This window comes from Salvelinus namaycush, chromosome 2, assembly GCF_016432855.1.
Source record: "Salvelinus namaycush isolate Seneca chromosome 2, SaNama_1.0, whole genome shotgun sequence".
Taxonomy (NCBI): Eukaryota; Metazoa; Chordata; class Actinopteri; order Salmoniformes; family Salmonidae; genus Salvelinus; species Salvelinus namaycush.
Genome location: NC_052308.1, coordinates 5,088,716 through 5,113,411, shown reverse-complemented (window position 1 = coordinate 5,113,411; position 24,696 = coordinate 5,088,716). Strand labels below are relative to the sequence as shown.

At 42.8% G+C, this 24,696-nt stretch overlaps 1 protein-coding gene across 1 annotated transcript in view; it reads right to left on the bottom strand.

The window, feature by feature from the left end:
• Positions 1-5,805: 5,805 nt before the first annotated feature.
• LOC120020198 (synapsin-2-like) overlaps positions 5,806-24,696 on the bottom strand; it is a 194,910-nt gene continuing 176,019 nt past the window's right edge. Inside the window, exons 7-8 of the mRNA XM_038963705.1 lie at positions 10,176-10,238; positions 5,806-5,952 (exon numbers count right to left, since the gene is read on the bottom strand). Of these exons, the coding sequence (XP_038819633.1) occupies positions 5,806-5,952; positions 10,176-10,238 (210 nt within the window). The remainder of the gene's footprint in view (positions 5,953-10,175; positions 10,239-24,696) is intronic.

The window sequence follows — 24,696 nt, the reverse complement described above, 5'->3', positions numbered from 1 at the left end:
ACTATCGGCCCTACTACCTCTACTTGCCCACTATCCGCCCTGCTACCTCTACTAGCCCCACTATCAGCCCTACTAGCACTCTCAGCACTACTACCTCTAATAACCCCACTATCCGCCCTACTAATACTATCAGCCCTACTACCTCTACTAGCACCACTATCCGCCCTACTACCTCTACTAGCCCCACTACCAACCCCACTATTCGCCCTACTAATACTATCAGCCCTACTATCAGCACTACTACAACTATCAGCCCTACCACCTCTAATAGCCCCACTATCAGCCCTACTAGCACTCAGCACTACTACCTCTAATAACCTCATTATCAGCCCACTACTATCAGCCCTACTATCAGCACTACTACATCTATCAGCCCTACTACCTCTAATAGCCCCACTATCAGCACTAACATCCCTACTATCAGCCCAACGACCTCTACTAGTCCCACTATCAGCCCTACTACCAGACCTACTGTCAGCCCGACTACCAACCCTACTTAGAAGGAAAAACACTTTAAACAATAACATACAGGCTAAAATGAACTACTTAACTCTTCATTGGTCTACTGAACACCACCACAGACAAATAGAATGTGTAACATATCAGGTAATTGATGGGATCTTAATGACAATATTATAGAGATCAGAGCATACCTCAGTGATGTAGTCCTTCCCATCCTTTCCACAGATGGCTTTGACTGCACAGATCTCTAGACCTCCAAAGATCTCTGAACAGATGTCCACCCACTGCTTGTACCTGACAGGAGAGACAGGGTTAGCCCACAGAGCTGAAGACAACCACAGCTTGTTCCCGAGACAACCACTGCAAGGTTAGCCCACAGAGCTAAAGGGGTTAGCCCACAGAGCTAAAAACAACCACAGCTTGTTCCTGACAGAAGAGAGACATCACAATGTCAGTGTAACCAACCAGGTATCAAAACCTGGGTCGTTCACATTAATCAAGACGGTGTAAATCCACTGAGCTAAATCCTGGCCATTATCATGGGGAGCTAACACGAGTCTTCAGGTCTCAGGCAAGGTTACATATCACAAGCGCATAGTTCACTGAACCACCTCAGTTACAGCATGTGGACTACAGGCCCTCCAGTGAGCCTACAACTCTAAGATGAGCTACAGTGACTGATGAGACCCATTAGACTCAACCACACTGATGCGCCTCCACACCGACTGTACTGTATCTGCAGGCTACAGTCTCACAAAGTATTTCCTCGAATGCCAAGAAGCCATATTATTATTCAAGTCTGCTGGTTTCAGACAAAGAGGAGGTTGGCTTCTTGGGAGGAGAGGAGGCAGGCAGAGTAGAGCAGCTTGGCCATCAATAATTCAGTCATTGTTTGCTTGCGTGATCTACTCAGAACCACCCTGGACAGAACAATAATTCAGTCATTGTTTGCTTGCGTGATCTACTCAGAACCACCCTGGACAGAACACGCTCCACAACATCCAGGATTTGAGGGAAGTGCAAATCTCTCTGTATTGGGAATCTTTAAAAGGAGCAGAGGGGTGTTGCTAGCATTGTCTATAATTTACTTGGTCAGTGAAGAGCAGAGTAGAGTAGATAAAACCCTAACCCCTACCTATAACCCTAACTCCTCCCTATAACCCTAACTCCTCCCTATAACCCTAACTCCTCCCTATAACCCTAACCCCTACCTATAACCCTAACTCCTCCCTATAACCCTAACCCCTACCATGAACTCTAACTCCTACCTATAACCCTAACCCCTACCTATAACCCTAACCCCTACCTATAACCCTAACCCCTCCCTATAACCCTAACTCCTACCTATAACCCTAACTCCTCCCTATAACCCTAACCCCTACCTATAACCCTAACCCCTACCTATAACCCTAACCCCTACCTATAACCCTAACTCCTCCCTATAACCCTAACTCCTCCCTATAACCCTAACCCCTACCATTAACCCTAACCCCTACCATTAACCCTAACCCCTACCTATAACCCTAACCCCTACCTATAACCCTAACTCCTACCTATAACCCTAACCCCTACCATTAACCCTAACCCCTACCTATAACCCTAACCCTAACCCCTACCTATAACCCTAACCCCTCCCTATAACCCTAACCCCTACATATAACCCTAACCCCTCCCTATAACCCTAACCCCTACCTATAACCCTAACCCCTCCCTATAACCCTAACCCCTACCTATAACCCTAACCCCTCCCTATAACCCTAACCCCTCCCTATAACCCTAACCCCTCCCTATACCCCTAACCCCTAACCCTAACCCCTACCTATAACCCTAACCCCTACCTATAACCCTAACCCCTCCCTATAACCCTAACCCCTCCCTATAACCCTAACCCTAACCCCTACCTATAACCCTAACCCATACCTATAACCCTAACCCCTACCTATAACCCTAACCCCTCCCTATAACCCTAACCCCTACCTATAACCCTAACCCCTCCCTATAACCCTAACCCCTCCCTATAACTCTAACCCCTACCTATAACCCTAACCCCTCCCTATAACTCTAACCCCTACCTATAACCCCTAACCCCTACCTATAACCCTAACCCCTCCCTATAACTCTAACCCATACCTATAACCCTAACCCCTCCCTATAACCCTAACCCCTACCTATAACCCTAACCCCTACCTATAACCCTAACCCCAACCTATAACCCTAACCCCTACCTATAACCCTAACCCCTCCCTATAACCCTAACCCCTACCTATAACCCTAACCCCTCCCTATAACCCTAACCCCTCCCTATAACCCTAACCCCTACCTATAACCCTAACCCCTACCTATAACCCTAACCCCTACCTATAACTCTAACCCCTACCTATAACCCTAACCCCTCCCTATAACCCTAACCCCTCCCTATAACTCTAACCCCTACCTATAACCCTAACCCCTACCTATAACCCTAACCCCTCCCTATAACCCTAACCCCTACCTATAACCCTAACCCCTCCCTATAACTCTAACCCCTACCTATAACCCTAACCCCTACCTATAACCCTAACCCCTCCCTATAACTCTAACCCATACCTATAACCCTAACCCCTCCCTATAACTCTAACCCATACCTATAACCCTAACCCCTCCCTATAACCCTAACCCCTACCTATAACCCTAACCCCTACCTATAACCCTAACCCCTACCTATAACCCTAACCCCTCCCTATAACTCTAACCCCTACCTATAACCCTAACCCCTACCTATAACCCTAACCCCTACCTATAACCCTAACCCCTCCCTATAACTCTAACCCCTACCTATAACCCTAACCCCTACCTATAACCCTAACCCCTACCTATAACCCTAACCCCTCCCTATAACCCTAACCCCTCCCTATAACCCTAACCCCTACCTATAACCCTAACCCCTACCTATAACCCTAACCCCTACCTATAACCCTAACCCCTCCCTATAACCCTAACCCCTCCCTATAACTCTAACCCCTACCTATAACCCTAACCCCTACCTATAACCCTAACCCCTACCTATAACCCTAACCCCTCCCTATAACCCTAACCCCTACCTATAACCCTAACCCCTAACCCCTAACCCCTCCCTATAACCCTAACCCCTACCTATAACCCTAACTCCTACCTATAACCCTAACCCCTAACCCCTAACCCCTCCCTATAACCCTAACCCCTACCTATAACCCTAACCCCTACCTATAACCCTAACCCCTACCTATAACCCTAACCCCTCCCTATAACCCTAACCCCTCCCTATAACTCTAACCCCTACCATGAACTCTAACCCCTCCCTTGCTTGTAATATTAGTCAGACCGATGTGACTCACTTGTCTGTCATGGCCACCTGTTCCAGCATGGCTGATCCTGTGTTGCTCTTCCAGTTCCCAGAGATGGAGGTCCGCCTGGGGGAGAAAAATTAAACAGACATGGTGAACACACACACACCTACACCTATTCAGGACCTCGATACCAGTCCATGTGGGGTCAAACAACATCAGGAGGGCTAGCTCGGAACTTCTGAAAATTGATTTTAAAGAACTGATTCTAGCGCTGAAAGATTCCAAAAAGCGGCCAATAATTTCAGGTCCAGTACCATCGTTGGGCAGCAGGTGTGAAAGATCTGTTGGAAACACTTTAATAGAAAACTTTAATAGAAAACCTTCTGGAAACAGAAGATACTCTACAGGAATGACGGAGTCATTATTACTGTACTGTACAATGTAACAGTAATATTTAGACTTAGGGATGCCACTCGTTCGATAAAGTACGGAACGGTTCCGTATTTCACTGAAAGAATAAACGTTTTGTTTTCGAAATTATAGTTTCCGGATTTGACCATATTAATGACCAACGGCTCGTATTTCTATGTGTTTATTATATTATAATTAAGTCTATGATTTGATATTTGATAGAGCAGTCTGAGCGGTGGTAGGCAGCAGCAGGCACATAAGCATTCATTCAAACAGCAGCTCTTAGCAATGCTGGGATGCACAGCGCTGTTGATGACTTCAATCCTATCAACTCCGTCTGTCAGCATATGGTCTCACAAGGGGTCTGAGGATCTCATCTCGGTACCTAATGGCAGTCAGGCTACCTCTGGCGAGCACATGGAGGGCTGTGCGGCCCCACAAAGAAATGCCACCCCACACCATGACTGACCCATCGCCAAACCGGTCATGCTGGAGGATGTTGCAGGCAGCAGAACGTTCTCCACGGCGTCTCCAGACTCTGTCACGTCTGTCACATGTGCTCATGTGCTCAGTGTGAACCTGCTTTCATCTGTGAAGAGCACAGGGCGAGTGGCGAATTTGCCAATCTTGGTGTTCTCTGGCAAATGCCAAACGTCCTGCACGGTGTTGGGCTGTAAGCACAACCCCCACCTGTGGACGTCGGGCCCTCATACCACCCTCATGGAGTCTGTTTCTGACCGTTTGAGCAGACACATGCACATTTGTGGCCTGCTGGAGGTAATTTTGCAGGGCTCTGGCAGTGCACCTCCTTGCACATAGGCGGAGGTAGCGGTCCTGCTGCTGGGTTGTTGCCCTCCTACGGCCTCCTCCACGTCTCCTGATGTACTGGCCTGTCTCCTGGTAGCGCCTCCATGCTCTGGACACTACGCTGACAGACACAGCAAACCTTTTTGCCACAGCTCGCATTGATGTGCCATCCTGGATGAACTGCACTACCTGAGCCACTTGTGTGGGTTGTAGACTCCGTCTCATGCTACCACTAGAGTGAGAGCACCGCCAGCATTCAAAAGTGACCAAAACATCAGCCAGGAAGCATAGGAACTGAGAAGTGGTCTGTGGTCACCACCTGCAGAATCACTCCTTTATTGGGGGTGTCTTGCTAATTGCCTATAATTTCCACCTTTTGTCTATTCCATTTGCACAACAGCATGTGAAATTTATTGTCAATAAGTGTTGCTTCCTAAGTGGACAGTTTGATTTCACAGAAGTGTGATTGACTTGCAGTTACATTGTGTTGTTTAAGTGTTCCCTTTATTTTTTTGAGCAGTGTATTATATTAAGTTAATTAAAGTGTTCATTGTTCATTCAGTATTGTTGTATTTGTCATTTATTACAAATATATATATGTAAAAAAAAATAAAAAATAAATAAAATAAAAATAAAAAAATAAAAAAAATCGTCAGATTAATCGGTATCGGCTTTTTTTGGTCCTCCAATAATCGGTATTGGTATCGGTGTTGAAAAATCATAATCAGTCGACCTCTAGTCTACACCTGTAGTTTACGACACATTTGACAAATAAAATGTGAATTTTGAGCTACACACACCTACATACAAGGACAGGTACTTACATGTAAGCCTTATAATCGCTGCCAATCCGCTGGACCCTGATGTTGTACTTGGCATCTATGAATGGTTCTGTGGTGGTGTAAGTCTGAGTGATGGCTACCACACTGGCTATGTCCTGGAAGTCACTCAGATTATCCACCTTTACCTGGATACACAGACAGCATAACACAACACATTACATCTAACACTCACACAACTAACCCTAACCATAACACACACTCAGGTTATCCACCTTTACCTGGATACACAGACAGCATAACACAACATCATCATTACAGGCTGCAGATATAGCTGAATACACGGTAGATTACAGATATAACTGAATACACAGTAGATTACAGATATAACTGAATACACGGTAGATTACAGATATAACTGAATACACGGTAGATTACAGATATAACTGAATACACAGTAGATTACAGATATAGCTGAATACACGGTAGATTACAGATATAGCTGAATACACGGTAGATTACAGATATAACTGAATACACGGTAGATTACAGATATAACTGAATACACGGTAGATTACAGATATAACTGAATACACAGTAGATTACAGATATAGCTGAATACACGGTAGATTACAGATATAGCTGAATACACGGTAGATTACAGATATAGCTGAATACACGGTAGATTACAGATATAGCTGAATACACGGTAGATTACAGATATAACTGAATACACAGTAGATTACAGATATAGCTGAATTCACGGTAGATTACAGATATAACTGAATACACAGTAGATTACAGATATAGCTGAATTCACGGTAGATTACAGATATAGCTGAATACACGGTAGATTACAGAAAGAGATCAATTAGATGAAGGAGAGATGATGAACATGTCAACATGTATGGAACGCAACATGTATGGTTCCAATTCTAGTTTCTCCTATTAGTGATTTGTCAATAAGTAATCACAGCTTTCACCTGATCAGTCTGTCATGGAAAGATCCGGTGTTCCTCATGTTCTGTGTAAACAGGGCATTCTGACAGTATTCAGACCCTTTAAGATCCGGTGTTCCTCATGTTCTGTGTAAACAGTGCATTCTGACAGTATTCAGACCCTTTAAGATCCGGTGTTCCTCATGTTCTGTGTAAACAGGGCATTCTGACAGTATTCAGACCCTTTAAGATCCGGTGTTCCTCATGTTCTGTGTAAACAGTGCATTCTGACAGTATTCAGACCCTTTAAGATCCGGTGTTCCTCATGTTCTGTGTAAACAGGGCATTCTGACAGTATTCAGACCCTTTAAGATCCGGTGTTCCTCGTGTTCTGTGTAAACAGGGCATTCTGACAGTATTCAGACCCTTTAAGATCCGGTGTTCCTCGTGTTCTGTGTAAACAGGGCATTCTGACAGTATTCAGACCCTTTAAGATCCGGTGTTCCTCGTGTTCTGTGTAAACAGGGCATTCTGACAGTATTCAGACCCTTTAAGATCCGGTGTTCCTCGTGTTCTGTGTAAACAGTGCATTCTGACAGTATTCAGACCCTTTAAGATCCGGTGTTCCTCGTGTTCTGTGTAAACAGTGCATTCTGACAGTATTCAGACCCTTTAAGATCCGGTGTTCCTCGTGTTCTGTGTAAACAGGGCATTCTGACAGTATTCAGACCCTTTAAGATCCGGTGTTCCTCGTGTTCTGTGTAAACAGGGCATTCTGACAGTATTCAGACCCTTTAAGATCCGGTGTTCCTCGTGTTCTGTGTAAACAGGGCATTCTGACAGTATTCAGACCCTTTAAGATCCGGTGTTCCTCGTGTTCTGTGTAAACAGGGCATTCTGACAGTATTCAGACCCTTTAAGATCCGGTGTTCCTCGTGTTCTGTGTAAACAGGGCATTCTGACAGTATTCAGACCCTTTAGCATTTTCCACATTTTGTTATGTTACAGCCTTATTCTAAAATTGATCAAATATTTAAAACATCCTCAGCAATCTACACACAATACCCCATAATGACAAAGCGGAAACAGGTTTTGCGAGATTTTTACAAATGTTTAAATAAAAAAATGTGCTTAAGTATTCAGACCCTTTGCTATGAGACTTTAAATTAAGCTCAGGTGCATCCTGTTTCCATTGATCATCCTTGAGATGTTTCTACAACAGGTTTGAAGTCCACCTGTGGTAAACTCAATTGATTGGACATGATTTGGAAAGGCACACACCTGTCTATATAAGGTCCCACAGTTGACAGTGCATGTCAGAGCAAAAACCAAGCCATGAGGTCGAAGGATTTTTACATAGAGCTCCGAGACAGGATTGTGTCGAGGGAGCAATCGAGGGAGAAGGGCTTTGGTAGGGAGGAGACCCGATGGTTACTCTGACAGAGCTCTTCTGTGGAGATGGTAGAAATTTCCAGAAGGACAACCATCTCTGCAGCACTCCACCAATCAGGCCTTTACGGTAGAGTGGCAATATGGAAGCCCCTCCTCAGTAAAAGGCACATGACAGCCCGCTTGGAGTTTGCAAAAAAAACAAGATTCTCTGGTCTGATGAAACCAAGATTGAACTCTTTGGCTTGAATGCCAAGCGTCACGTCTGGAGGAAACCTGGCACCATCCCTACGGTGAAGCATGGTGGCAGCAGCATCATGCTGTAGAGATGTTTTTCAGTGGCAGGGACTGGGAGACTGGTCAGGATTGAGGGAAAGATGAACGGAGCAAAGTACAGGAAGATCCTTGTTGAAAACCTGCTCCAGAGCGCTCAGGACCTCAGACTGGGGTGAAGGTTCATCATTCAACAGGACAAGCACACAGCAAAGACAACACAGGAGTGGCTTCGGGACAAGTCTCTGAATGTTCTCGAGTGGCCCAGCTAGAGACCGGACTTGAACACGATCGAACATCTCTGGAGAGACCTGAAAATAGCTGTGCAGTGACGCTCCCTATCCAACCTGGCAGAGCTTGAGAGGTTCTGCAGAGAAGAATGGGGGAAACTCCTCAAATACAGGTGTGCCATGCTTGAAGCGTTATACCCAAGAAGACTCAAGGCTATGATCTTCAACAAAGTACTGAGTAAAGGGTCTGAATACTTATGTAAATGTGATATTTCAGTTTTTTATTTTTATACATACATATTTTATACAAATATATTTTATTTGTCAAAATTTCTAAAAACCTCCTTTTGCTTTGTCATTTTGGGGTATTGTGATGTCATTATGGGGTATTGTGATGTCATTATGGGGTATTGTTGTGTAGATTGATGAGGGGAAAAATAACCGTTGAATCCATTTTAGAAAAAGGCTGTAACATAACATTATACCAGGCTGTCAGGTAGCCTAGTGGTTAGAGCGTTGGGCCAGTAACCGAAAGGTTGCTAGATCGAATCCCCGAGCTGACAAGGTAAAAATCTGTCGTTCTGCCCCTGAACAAGGCAGTTATAACCCACTGTTCCTAGGCCGTCATTGAAAATAAGAATCTGTTCTTAACTGACTTGCCTAGTTAAATAAATAAATAAATAAATATATATAAATGACATATATTTATATGTATTTGGACATTATATATAAATGACATGTATTTATATGTGTTTGGACATTATATATAAATTACATATATTTATATGTATTTGGACATTATATATAAATGACATGTATTTATATGTATTTGGACATTATATATAAATTGTATATATTTATATGTATTTGGACATTATATATAAATGGTATATATTTATATGTATTTGGACATATATAAATTACATGTATTTATATGTGTTTGGACATTATATATAAATTACATATATTTATATGTATTTGGACAGTATATATAAATTACATTTATGTATATGTATTTGGACATTATATATAAATGGTATATATTTATATGTATTTGGACATTATATATAAATGGTATATATTTATATGTATTTGGACATATATAAATGACATGTATTTATATGTGTTTGGACATTATATATAAATGGTATATATTTATATGTATTTGGACATTATATATAAATGGTATATATTTATATGTATTTGGACATATATAAATGACATGTATTTATATGTGTTTGGACATTATATATAAATGACATATATTTATATGTATTTGGACATTATATATAAATGACATATATTTATATGTATTTGGACATTATATATAAATGACATGTATTTATATGTATTTGGACATTATATATAAATGACATGTATTTATATGTGTTTGGACATTATATATAAATGACATATATTTATATGTATTTGGACATTATATATAAATGACATTTATGTATATGTATTTGGACATTATATATAAATGGTATATATTTATATGTATTTGGACATTATATATAAATGGCATGTATTTGGATATTATTTATAAATGGCACATATGCACATGTATCTGTGCATTACCTTTCCCATTCCAGAGTGCGCGTGTCCTATCTTCACCACCACAGGGAAAGAGGGCATGGAGATCTGAAAGAGAAGACATGTTGGAATGACTGACTGGCTGAATGACTGATTGAACAATTGATTTGCTGACTGACTGAATGACTGATTGGCTGACTGCCTGGATGACTGATTAGCTGACTGACTGAATGCATGACTGAATAACTGATTGGCTGACTGGCAGACTGACTGACTGAATGTAACCATGTTGCTCCAGGAGACACACCAGGGCTATATGATATTTAACCATAGAGAGACACACCAGGGCTATATGATATTTAACCATAGAGAGACACACCAGGGCTATATGATATTTAACCATAGAGAGACACCAGGGCTATATGATATTTAACCATAGAGAGACACACCATGGCTATATGATATTTAACCATAGAGAGACACCAGGGCTATATGATATTTAACCAGAGAGAGACACACCATGGCTATATGATATTTAACCATAGAGAGACACACCAGGGCTATATGATATTTAACCAGAGAGAGACACACCATGGCTATATGATATTTAACCATAGAGAGACACACCAGGGCTATATGATATTTAACCATAGAGAGACACACCAGGGCTATATGATATTTAACCATAGAGAGACACACCAGGGCTATATGATATTTAACCATAGAGAGACACACCAGGGCTATTAGATATTTAACCAGAGAGAGACACACCAGGGCTATATGATATTTAACCATAGAGAGACACACCAGGGCTATATGATATTTAACCATAGAGAGACACACCAGGGCTATATGATATTTAACCATACAGAGACACACCAGGGCTATATGATATTTAACCATAGAGAGACACACCAGGGCTATATGATATTTAACCATACAGAGACACACCAGGGCTATATGATATTTAACTATAGAGACACACCAGGGCTATTAGATATTTAACCAGAGAGACACACCAGGGCTATATGATATTTAACCATAGAGAGACACACCAGGGCTATATGATATTTAACCATAGAGAGACACCAGGGCTATATGATATTTAACCAGAGAGACACACCAGGGCTATATGATATTTAACCATAGAGAGACACACCAGGGCTATATGATATTTAACCATAGAGAGACACCAGGGCTATATGATATTTAACCATAGAGACACACCAGGGCTATTAGATATTTAACCATAGAGACACACCAGGGCTGGTAGATATTTAACCATAGAGACACACCAGGGCTATATGATATTTAACCATAGAGAGACACACCAGGGCTGGTAGATATTTAACCATAGAGAGACACACCAGGGCTAGTAGATATTTAACCATAGAGACACACCAGGGCTATTAGATATTTAACCAGAGAGAGACACACCAGGGCTGGTAGATATTTAACCATAGAGACACACCAGGGCTATATGATATTTATCCATAGAGAGACACACCATGGCTATTAGATATTTAACCATAGAGACACACCAGGGCTATTAGATATTTAACCATAGAGACACACCAGGGCTATTAGACATTTAACCAGAGAGACACACCAGGGCTGGTAGATATTTAACCATAGAGAGACACCAGGGCTATTAGATATTTAACCATAGAGACACACCAGGGCTATATGATATTTAACCATAGAGAGACACACCAGGGCTATATGATATTTAACCATAGAGAGACACACCAGGGCTATATGATATTTAACCATAGAGAGACACACCAGGGCTATATGATATTTAACCATAGAGAGACACCAGGGCTATTAGATATTTAACCAGAGAGACACACCAGGGCTATTAGATATTTAACCATAGAGAGACACACCAGGGCTATTAGATATTTAACCATAGAGACACACCAGGGCTATTAGATATTTAACCATAGAGAGACACACCAGGGCTATTAGATATTTAACCATAGAGAGACACACCAGGGCTATTAGATATTTAACCATAGAGACACACCAGGGCTATTAGATATTTAACCATAGAGAGACACACCAGGGCTATTAGATATTTAACCATAGAGACACACCAGGGCTATATGATATTTAACCATAGAGACACACCAGGGCTATATGATATTTAACCATAGAGAGACACCAGGGCTATTAGATATTTAACCATAGAGACACACCAGGGCTATATGATATTTAACCATAGAGAGACACACCAGGGCTATATGATATTTAACCATAGAGAGACACACCAGGGCTATTAGATATTTAACCATAGAGAGACACACCAGGGCTATATGATATTTAACCATAGAGAGACACACCAGGGCTGGTAGATATTTAACCATAGAGATAAACACCAGGGCTATATGATATTTAACCATAGAGATAAACACCAGGGCTATATGATATTTAACCATAGAGAGACACACCAGGGCTATTAGATATTTAACCATAGAGACACACCAGGGCTATATGATATTTAACCATAGAGACACACCAGGGCTATTAGATATTTAACCATAGAGAGACACCAGGGCTATTAGATATTTAACCATAGAGAGACACACCAGGGCTAGTAGACATTTAACCATTTGTATATATCCTTATTATGGCTCCTCATTAGCTGGTTCAAAGGCAGCAGCTACTCTTCCTGGGGTCCAGCAAAATTAAGGCAGTTTATACCATTTTAATACAGAGCTGTGTGCCAGTAGTTCAAACAGACAGCTCGGTGCATTCAACATGTCAATACCTCTCATAAATACAAGTAGTGATGAAGTCAATCTCTCCTCCACTTTCAGCCAGGAGAGATTGACATGCATATTATTAATGTTAACTCTGTGTACATCCAAGGGCCAGCCGTGCTGCCCTGTTCTGAGCCAGCCGTGCTGCCCTGTTCTGAGCCAGCCGTGCTGCCCTGTTCTGAGCCAGCCGTGCTGCCCTGTTCTGAGACAATTGCAATTTTCCTAAGTTCTTTTTTGTGGCACCTGACCACACGACAGAACAGTAGTCAAGGTGCGACAAAACTAGGGCCTGTAGGACCTGCCTTGTTGATAGTGTTGTTAAGAAGGTAGAAACTAGGGCCTGTAGGACCTGCCTTGTTGATAGTGTTGTTAAGAAGGTAGAAACTAGGGCTTGTAGGACCTGCCTTGTTGATAGTGCTGTTAAGAAGGTAGAAACTAGGGCCTGTAGGACCTGCCTTGTTGATAGTGTTGTTAAGAAGGTAGAAACTAGGGCCTGTAGGACCTGCCTTGTTGATAGTGTTGTTAAGAAGGTAGAAACTAGGGCCTGTAGGACCTGCCTTGTTGATAGTGTTGTTAAGAAGGTAGAAACTAGGGCCTGTAGGACCTGCCTTGTTGATAGTGTTGTTAAGAAGGTAGAAACTAGGGCCTGTAGGATCTGCCTTGTTGATAGTGTTGTTAAGAAGGTAGAAACTAGGGCCTGTAGGATCTGCCTTGTTGATAGTGTTGTTAAGAAGGTAGAAACTAGGGCCTGTAGGACCTGCCTTGTTGATAGTGTTGTTAAGAAGGTAGAAACTAGGGCCTGTAGGACCTGCCTTATTGATAGTGTTGTTAAGAAGGTAGAAACTAGGGCTTGTAGGACCTGCCTTGTTGATAGTGCTGTTAAGAAGGTAGAAACTAGGGCCTGTAGGACCTGCCTTGTTGATAGTGTTGTTAAGAAGGTAGAAACTAGGGCCTGTAGGACCTGCCTTGTTGATAGTGTTGTTAAGAAGGTAGAAACTAGGGCCTGTAGGACCTGCCTTGTTGATAGTGTTGTTAAGAAGGTAGAAACTAGGGCCTGTAGGACCTGCCTTGTTGATAGTGTTGTTAAGAAGGTAGAAACTAGGGCCTGTAGGATCTGCCTTGTTGATAGTGTTGTTAAGAAGGTAGAAACTAGGGCCTGTAGGACCTGCCTTGTTGATAGTGTTGTTAAGGCAGGGCATCGCTTTATTATGGACAGACTTCTCCCCAGCTTAGCTACTACTGTATCAATATGTTTTGACAAAGGACAGTTTACAATCTAGGGTTACTCCAAGCAGTTTAGTCATCTCAACTTGCTCAATTTCCATGTTATTTATTAGTTGAGGTTTAAGGTTTAGTGAGTGTTTTGTTCCAAATACAATGCTTTTAGTTTTAGAAATATTTAGGGATAACTTATTCCTTGCCACCCACTCTGAAACTACCTGCAGCTCTTTGTTGAGTGTTGTAGTCATTTCAGTTGCTGTAGTAGCTGACGTGTATAGTGTTGAGTCATCGTCATACATAGACACTCTGGCTTTACTCAGTCAGTGGCATGTCGTTAGTAAAAATTTTAAAAAGCAAGGTGCCGAAACAGCTACCCTGGGGACTTCCTGATTCTACCTGGATTCTGTTGGAGAGGCTTCCATTAAATAGCACCCTCTGTGTTCTGTTAGACAGGCAACTCTTTATCCACATTATAGCAGGGGGTGTAAAGCCATAACACATTATAGCAGGGGGTGTAAAGCCATAACACAATATAGCAGGGGGTGTAAAGCCATAACACATTATAGCAGGGGGTGTAAAGTCATAACACACTTTTTTAAGAAGCAGACTATGATCAATAATGTCAAAAGCTGCACTGAAGTCTAACAAAACAGCCTCCACAATCATTTTAACATCAATTTCTCTCAGCCAATCATCAGTCATTTCCCTAAGTGCTGTGCTTGTTGAGTGTATGTCCCAAGAAAACGTGCTGAAAGTCTGTTGTCTATCTGTTTACTGTGAAATAGCATTGTATCTGGTCAAACACATTTTCCCCCAGAAGTTTACTAAGGGTTGGTAACCATAGAGATAAACACCAGGGCTAGTAGAAATTTAACCATAGAGATAAACACCAGGGCTAGTAGATATTTAACCATAGAGACACACCAGGGCTATTAGATATTTAACCATAGAGACACACCAGGGCTATTAGACATTTAACCAGAGAGACACACCAGGGCTATTAGATATTTAACCAGAGAGACACACCAGGGCTATTAGACATTTAACCATAGAGAGACACACCAGGGCTATATGATATTTAACCATAGAGAGACACACCAGGGCTATTAGATATTTAACCATAGAGAGACACCAGGGCTATTAGATATTTAACCATAGAGAGACACACCAGGGCTATTAGATATTTAACCATAGAGAGACACACCAGGGCTATTAGATATTTAACCATAGAGAGACACACCAGGGCTATTAGATATTTAACCATAGAGAGACACACCAGGGCTATATGATATTTAACCAGAGAGACACACCAAGGCTATTAGATATTTAACCATAGAGATAAACACCAGGGCTATTAGATATTTAACCATAGAGACACACCAGGGCTATTAGATATTTAACCATACAGAGACACACCAGGGCTATTAGATATTTAACCATACAGAGACACACCAGGGCTATTAGATATTTAACCATAGAGAGACACACCAGGGCTAGTAGATATTTAACCAGAGAGACACACCAGGGCTAGTAGATATTTAACCATAGAGACACACCAGGGCTATATGATATTTAACCATAGAGAGACACACCAGGGCTATTAGACATTTAAACAGAGAGACACACCAGGGCTATTAGACATTTAAACATAGAGAGACACACCAGGGCTATTAGACATTTAAACATAGAGACACACCAGGGCTAGTAGATATTTAACCAGAGAGACACACCAGGGCTAGTAGATATTTAACCATAGAGAGACACACCAGGGCTATTAGACATTTAAACATAGAGACACACCAGGGCTAGTAGATATTTAACCAGAGAGAGACACACCAGGGCTATTAGATATTTAACCAGAGAGACACACCAGGGCTATTAGATATTTAACCAGAGAGACACACCAGGGCTATATGATATTTAACCATAGAGAGACACACCAGGGCTATTAGATATTTAACCATAGAGACACACCAGGGCTATTAGATATTTAACCAGAGAGACACACCAGGGCTATTAGATATTTAACCATAGAGAGACACACCAGGGCTATTAGATATTTAACCATAGAGAGACACACCAGGGCTTTTAGATATTTAACCATAGAGAGACACACCAGGGCTATTAGATATTTAACCATAGAGACACACCAGGGCTATTAGATATTTAACCATAGAGACACACCAGGGCTATTAGATATTTAACCAGAGAGACACACCAGGGCTATATGATATTTAACCATAGAGACACACCAGGGCTATTAGATATTTAACCAGAGAGACACACCAGGGCTATTAGATATTTAACCATAGAGAGACACACCAGGGTTATTAGATATTTAACCATAGAGAGACACACCAGGGCTATTAGATATTTAACCATACAGAGACACACCAGGGCTATTAGATATTTAACCATAGAGACACACCAGGGCTATATGATATTTAACCATAGAGAGACACACCAGGGCTAGTAGATATTTAACCATAGAGAGACACACCAGGGCTATTAGATATTTAACCATAGAGAGACACACCAGGGCTATTAGATATTTAACCATAGAGAGACACACCAGGGCTATATGATATTTAACCATAGAGAGACACACCAGGGCTATATGATATTTAACCAGAGAGACACACCAGGGCTATTAGATATTTAACCAGAGAGGCACACCAGGGCAATTAGATATTTAACCAGAGAGACACACCAGGGCTATTAGATATTTAACCATAGAGACACACCAGGGCTATTAGATATTTAACCATAGAGAGACACACCAGGGCTATTAGATATTTAACCATAGAGACACCATGGCTATTAGATGTTTAACCAGAGAGACACACCAGGGCTATTAGATATTTAACCATAGAGACACACACCAGGGCTATATGATATTTAACCAGAGAGACACACCAGGGCTATTAGATATTTAACCATAGAGATAAACACCAGGGCTATTAGATATTTAACCAGAGAGACACACCAGGGCTATTAGATATTTAACCAGAGAGACACACCAGGGCTATTAGATATTTAACCAGAGAGACACACCAGGGCTATTAGATATTTAACCAGAGAGACACACCAGGGCTATATGATATTTAAGCAGAGAGACACACCAGGGCTATATGATATTTAACCATAGAGAGACACACCAGGGCTATTAGATATTTAACCAGAGAGACACACCAGGGCTTTTAGACATTTAACCATAGAGACACACCAGGGCTAGTAGATATTTAACCATAGAGACACACCATGGCTATTAGATGTTTAACCATAGAGAGACACACCAGGGCTATTAGACATTTAACCACAGAGACACACCAGGGCTTTTAGACATTTAACCATAGAGACACACCAAGGCTATTAGATATTTAACCATAGAGACACCATGGCTATTAGATATTTAACCATAGAGAGACACACCAGGGCTATTAGATATTTAACCAGAGAGACACACCAGGGCTTTTAGACATTTAACCATAGAGACACACCAGGGCTAGTAGATATTTAACCAGAGAGACACCATGGCTATTAGATATTTAACCATAGAGAGACACACCAAGGCTATTAGACATTTAACCACAGAGACACACCAGGGCTTTTAGACATTTAACCATAGAGACACACCAGGGCTAGTAGATATTTAACCATAGAGACACCATGGCTATTAGATATTTAACCATAGAGAGACACACCAGGGCTATTAGATATTTAATCATAGAGAGACACACCAGGGCTTTTAGACATTTAACCATAGAGATAAACACCAGGGCTAGTAGATATTTAACCATAGAGAGACACACCAGGGCTATTAGACATTTAACCATAGAGACACACCAGGGCTATTAGACATTTAACCATAGAGATAAACACCAGGGCTAGTAGACATTTAACCATAGAGACACACCAGGGCTATATGATATTTAACCATAGAGACACACCAGGGCTATTAGATATTTAACCATAGAGACACACCAGGGCTATTAGATATTTAACCATAGAGGCTAAACACTGCTGTGTGAATGAGTCAACTCACAGGCTGGGGAGCAGGTATATGACAAAACAGGCTGGGGAGCAGTTATATGACAAAACAGGCTGGGGAGCAGGTATATGACAAAACAGGCTGGGGGAGCAGGTATATGACAAAACAGGCTGGGGAGCAGGTATATGACAAAACAGGCTGGGGAGCAGGTGTATGACAAAACAGGCTGGGGAGCAGGTATATGACAAAACAGGCTGGGGAGCAGGTATATGACAAAACAGGCTGGGGAGCAGGTATATGACAAAACAGGCTGGGGAGCAGGTATATGACAAAACAGGCTGGGGAGCAGGTATATGACAAAACAGGCTGGGGAGCAGGTATATGACAAAACAGGCTGGGGAGCAGGTATATGACAAAACAGGCTGGGGAGCAGGTATATGACAAAACAGGCTGGGGGAGCAGGTATATGACAAAACAGGCTGGGGAGCAGATATATGACAAAACAGGCTGGGGAGCAGGTGTATGACAAAACAGGCTGGGGAGCAGGTATATGACAAAACAGGCTGGGGAGCAGGTATATGACAAAACAGGCTGGGGAGCAGGTATATGACAAAACAGGCTGGGGGAGCAGGTATATGACAAAACAGGTATATGACAAAACAGGCTGGGGAGCAGGTATATGACAAAACAGGCTGGGGAGCAGGTATATGACAAAACAGGCTGGGGAGCAGGTATATGACAAAACAGGCTGGGGAGCAGGTATATGACAAAACAGGGGAAGGTATATGACAAAACAGGCTGGGGAGCAGGTATATGACAAAACAGGCTGGGGAGCAGGTATATGACAAAACAGGCTGGGGAGCAGGTATATGACAAAACAGGCTGGGGAGCAGGTATATGACAAAACAGGCTGGGGGAGCAGGTATATGACAAAACAGGCTGGGGAGCAGGTATATGACAAAACAGGCTGGGGAGCAGGTATATGACAAAACAGGCTGGGGAGCAGGTATATGACAAAACAGGCTGGGGGAGCAGGTATATGATAAAACAGGCTGGGGAGCAGGTATATGACAAAACAGGCTGGGGAGCAGGTATATGACAAAACAGGCTGGGGAGCAGGTATATGACAAAACAGGCTGGGGAGCAGGTATATGACAAAACAGGCTGGGGAGCAGGTATATGACAAAACAGGCTGGGGAGCAGATATATGACAAAACAGGCTGGGGAGCAGGTATATGACAAAACAGGCTGGGGGAGCAGGTATATGACAAAACAGGCTGGGGAGCAGGTATATGACAAAACAGGCTGGGGGAGCAGGTATATGACAAAACAGGCTGGGGAGCAGGTATATGACAAAACAGGCTGGGGGAGCAGGTATATGACAAAACAGGCTGGGGAGCAGGTATATGACAAAACAGGCTGGGGAGCAGGTATATGACAAAACAGGCTGGGGAGCAGGTATATGACAAAACAGCCTGGGGAGCAGGTATATGACAAAACAGGCTGGGGAGCAGGTATATGACAAAACAGGCTGGGGAGCAGATATATGACAAAACAGGCTGGGGAGCAGATATATGACAAAACAGGCTGGGGAGCAGATATATGACAAAACAGGCTGGGGAGCAGATATATGACAAAACAGGCTGGGGAGCAGGTATATGACAAAACAGGCTGGGGAGCAGATATATGACAAAACAGGCTGGGGAGCAGGTATATGACAAAACAGGCTGGGAGCAGGTATATGACAAAACAGGCTGGGGAGCAGGTATATGACAAAACAGGCTGGGGAGCAGGTATATGACAAAACAGGCTGGGGAGCAGGTATATGACAAAACAGGCTGGGGAGCAGGTATATGACAAAACAGGCTGGGGAGCAGGTATATGACAAAACAGGCTGGGGAGCAGGTATATGACAAAACAGGCTGGGGAGCAGGTATATGACAAAACAGCCTGGGGAGCAGGTATATGACAAAACAGGCTGGGGAGCAGGTATATGACAAAACAGGCTGGGGAGCAGGTATATGACAAAACAGGCTGGGGAGCAGGTATATGACAAAACAGGCTGGGGGAGCAGGTATATGACAAAACAGGCTCGGGGAGCAGGTATATGACAAAACAGGCTGGGGAGCAGGTATATGACAAAACAGGCTGAGGGAGCAGGTATATGACAAAACAGGCTCGGGGAGCAGGTATATGACAAAACAGGCTGGGGAGCAGGTATATGACAAAACAGGCTGGGGAGCAGGTATATGACAAAACAGGCTGGGGAGCAGGTATATGACAAAACAGGCTGGGGAGCAGGTATATGACAAAACAGGCTGGGGAGCAGGTATATGATAAAACAGGCTGGGGGAGCAGGTATATGACAAACCAGGCTGGGGAGCAGGTATATGACAAAACAGGCTGGGGAGCAGGTATATGACAAAACAGGTATATGACAAAACAGGCTGGGGAGCAGGTATATGACAAAACAGGCTGGGGAGCAGGTATATGACAAAACAGGCTGGGGAGCAGGTATATGACAAAACAGGCTGGGGAGCAGGTATATGACAAAACAGGCTGGGGAGCAGGTATATGACAAAACAGGCTGGGGAGCAGGTATATGACAAAACAGGCTGGGGAGCAGGTGTATGACAAAACAGGCTGGGGAGCAGGTATATGACAAAACAGGCTGGGGAGCAGGTATATGACAAAACAGGCTGGGGAGCAGGTATATGACAAAACAGGCTGGGGAGCAGGTGTATGTTACAGAGTTCGATGTAGTGCAATAAACAACAAGAGATATTGTATGCAAACAGAACCAAATGAAAGTAACATCTATCAATGTTTTGTTGTGTATCAGTGAGGATGTGCTCATGGTTAATAACCTGAGACAGGAGAGTAGGTGTGTTGCTGCCACCGTCACACAGAGACTCCACTAGTGTCCACAACATATCGAGGGCTCATGTCCAGCATAATAATCAAGCGGTGAACCTCCAAGACAAAAGATGAAATCTCCTCTCAACTCTAACACTACATTTCAGCGCCACAGCTGAACTACATAGATCCAAAACGTGTTCCAGACTGTAATCTAGGTCTCATTAAAACAAATCACACAGCGCCATCAGTCACTTCCTATGATTCAAAACAAGCTGCAGTTCTCCTGGTCTACTTTCCCATTGTCAGAGTTGTTCTTCTACTTGTGTTTTTAACTGAGGCACAAACTGAGCTGGTGACTGAATACACTCACTCACTGCTGCCTGGTAGGGGTGGAGGGGAGGAGTGGAGGGAGGGAGAAGAGGGGAGGAGGAGGTAGGCGGTCCGAAGATGTAGGGTACATAAGAGGTTCCCAGTCTCACCCTCTAAGGATTCAGAGAGAGAGAGCGTGTGTGAAAGAGTGAGTCTGAAAAAGAGACAGACAGAGATATAGAGGTTCCCAGTCTCACCCTCTAAGGATTCAGAGAGAGAGAGAGCGTGTGTGAAAGAGTGAGTCTGAAAAAGAGACAGACAGAGATATAGAGGTTCCCAGTCTCACCCTCTAAGGATTCAGAGAGAGAGAGAGCGTGTGTGAAAGAGTGAGTCTGAAAAAGGGACAGACAGAGGTGGTAGTAGCAGCAGATTCGGAACATAACAGTCAGTAGTAGTGAGGTTGTTTCTCTAGCAACCATCTCTCATACAGGACTGATAGATGAAATAGATTGATACTGTGTTGATCCTCCAGGGGAAATCCAGTCAAGACCAGAATACGTGGGACAGATCTAAACAGACAGCTGATCTCTATAGATTTCCAGGTTAGACAGCTGATCTCTATAGATTTCCAGGTTAGACAGGTCAGTCTCTCTGACAGAATCTCTTCTACAAGAGGGACCAGGGAAGTGAAAAAGAAGGCGCTGATCTGGAGAGAGGACTCTTTCTGGTCGGTGAGAGAGAGAGATGGGCATCCCCCTGCCTGGCTGTGTGTCCCTGACCCCCCTGGTCTTGACCCTGACCCTGCTGCTGGCCCTCAGGCTGGACCACCTGGTGGAAGCATGCAGCTGCAACCCAATCCACCCCCAGCAACACTTCTGCAGCGCAGAGATAGGTATGTTTATCCATGTAAAGGTCTGTTTACACCTTCATTTAGCCAGGTGTGTTGGTCTGGGTGGATGATATACATCCAGGGAGTGCAGGTGAAGACTGGCTGGTGTTTCCAGTATCTAGACTACAGAGACAGAATGGTTTGGTGTTTCCAGTATCTAGACTACAGAGACAGAAGGGTTTGGTGTTTCCAGTATCTAGACTACAGAGACAGAATGGTTTGGTGTTTCCAGTATCTAGACTACAGAGACAGAAGGGTTTGGTGTTTCCAGTATCTAGACTACAGAGACAGAAGGGTTTGGTGTTTCCAGTATCTAGACTACAGAGACAGAAGGGTTTGGTGTTTCCAGTATCTAGACTACAGAGACAGAAGGGTTTGGTGTTTCCAGTATCTAGACTACAGAGACAGAAGGGTTTGGTGTTTCCAGTATCTAGACTACAGAGACAGAAGGGTTTGGTGTTTCCAGTATCTAGACTACAGAGACAGAAGGGTTTGGTGTTTCCAGTATCTAGACTAGAGAGACAGAAGGGTTTGGTGTTTCCAGTATCTAGACTACAGAGACAGAAGGGTTTGGTGTTTCCAGTATCTAGACTAATCTATGGTCTTTCTCTTTATTTTATTTGACCTATATTTAACTAGAACAAATTCTTATTTACAATGACAGCCTACCAAAAGGCAAAAGGCCTCCTGCGGGGATGGGGGCAAAACACACATCACGACAACACAACACAACACTACATAAAGAGACACCTAAGACAACAACACAGCATGGTAGCAACACAATATGACAACAACATGGTAGCAACACAACATGGTACAAACATTATTGGGCACAGACAACAGCAAAGGGCAAAAAGGTAGAGACAACAATACACCACGCATAGCAGCAACAACTGTCAGTAAGAGTGTCCATGATTGAGTCTTTCTCTGCTTTCCTTTGTTGAATAGCTGTGAGACAACACTACTAGCTACTATTATTATTATGAAAACTGTTGTGCATCAGACATTTGGATTTAACAGGCTGATTGTTACAAGGAAAGCTAATCTAGCTCTTGTTTTTGGTTTTGTTGGATACTACTAACAGCACAGGAACATCCTAATTGAATCTGATCAAATGGTTTTAGCTTAGAGGAAATGGCCACGTTCAAAAATATTAAGTAAGTGCACTCGTTTACTCTCACGTGTACTCTCATGTGCACTCTCACATGCACTCTAAAATCCAATCAAAGTCAGAAGGCCCACCCACAGCATCAAACTGCTCTGAAAACAACGGTCTCTCTCTCTGCCAAAACCAACAGTTCAGTTTGACTCTGGGTCCCCTGAACTAGATTGAAGAGTTCTAGGGGGTATAACACCATTGAAGAGTTAGCCAGATAACTTTCCTACATATCCTTAAACAAATCCATATGTCTTTAGTGTTAGAGGAAGACTGGAAAGTCAAACAGCTACTGTATTTGAAGGTTTGTCTTGAGATGGATAACATACTCTGCAATACAGCCCAGTAGCGATAACTGTAGAGGGGAGAGCTCTCTGCCACAAGCGTTCTTGTGATTTCATCTTTATGTGGAGAAAAAAAGTGTTGCCTGGCTACAAAAACTCTTTGCTCCGGACAAATGCTACGCCATGCACATAGACGTTAGGTTCTTCTCCGCAATGTATCTGGATCCGAGTACCTCCCTGACGATTTCTAGAATGGAAAAAATTCTAGCAGTTCTGATTGATCCCAGAAACTGATGGGGCTGGTCAAAGCCAGAATACACATGGGTAAAGCGACAGTTTGTCATTGGCTTTGATAATCTGATAGGTCAGAGATGATCCAATTGCTGATGACTTTGTTTTATACAACACCTCTCATTTTGACGTTAAGACAAACGACTACCATGATGGCAGTCTCAGACTGGAGACTGAAGTATGAAGCGAACAATAGAGCAGCGGAAGAATTCTGTCTGAGTCACCAGGCAACAGTGATGAAAATAGGTCTGTTTTCAAGACTAAAAACACCAAAATGAGATCTAGGCCATGAGAACACCCAGAACCCAAAATGAGTCAGTGTTTTTGTGTTTTTAGGACAACAGGTCTAAACTACAGAGTCACTACAGGTCTAAAAACTACAGAGTCACTACAGGTCTAAAAACTACAGAGTTACTACAGGTGTAAACTACAGAGTCACTACAGGTCTAAAAACTACAGACTTACTACAGGTCTAAACTACAGAGTCACTACAGGTGTAAACTACAGAGTCACTACAGGTCTAAAAACTACAGAGTTACTACAGGTCTAAACTACAGACTTACTACAGGTCTAAACTACAGAGTTACTACAGGTCTAAACTACAGAGTCACTACAGGTCTAAAAACTACAGAGTCACTACAGGTCTAAACTACAGAGTCACTACAGGTCTAAAAACTACAGAGTTACTACAGGTCTAAACTACAGAGTCACTACAGGTCTAAACTACAGAGTCACTACAGGTCTAAACTACAGAGTTACTACAGGTCTAAACTACAGACTTACTACAGGTGTAACTACAGA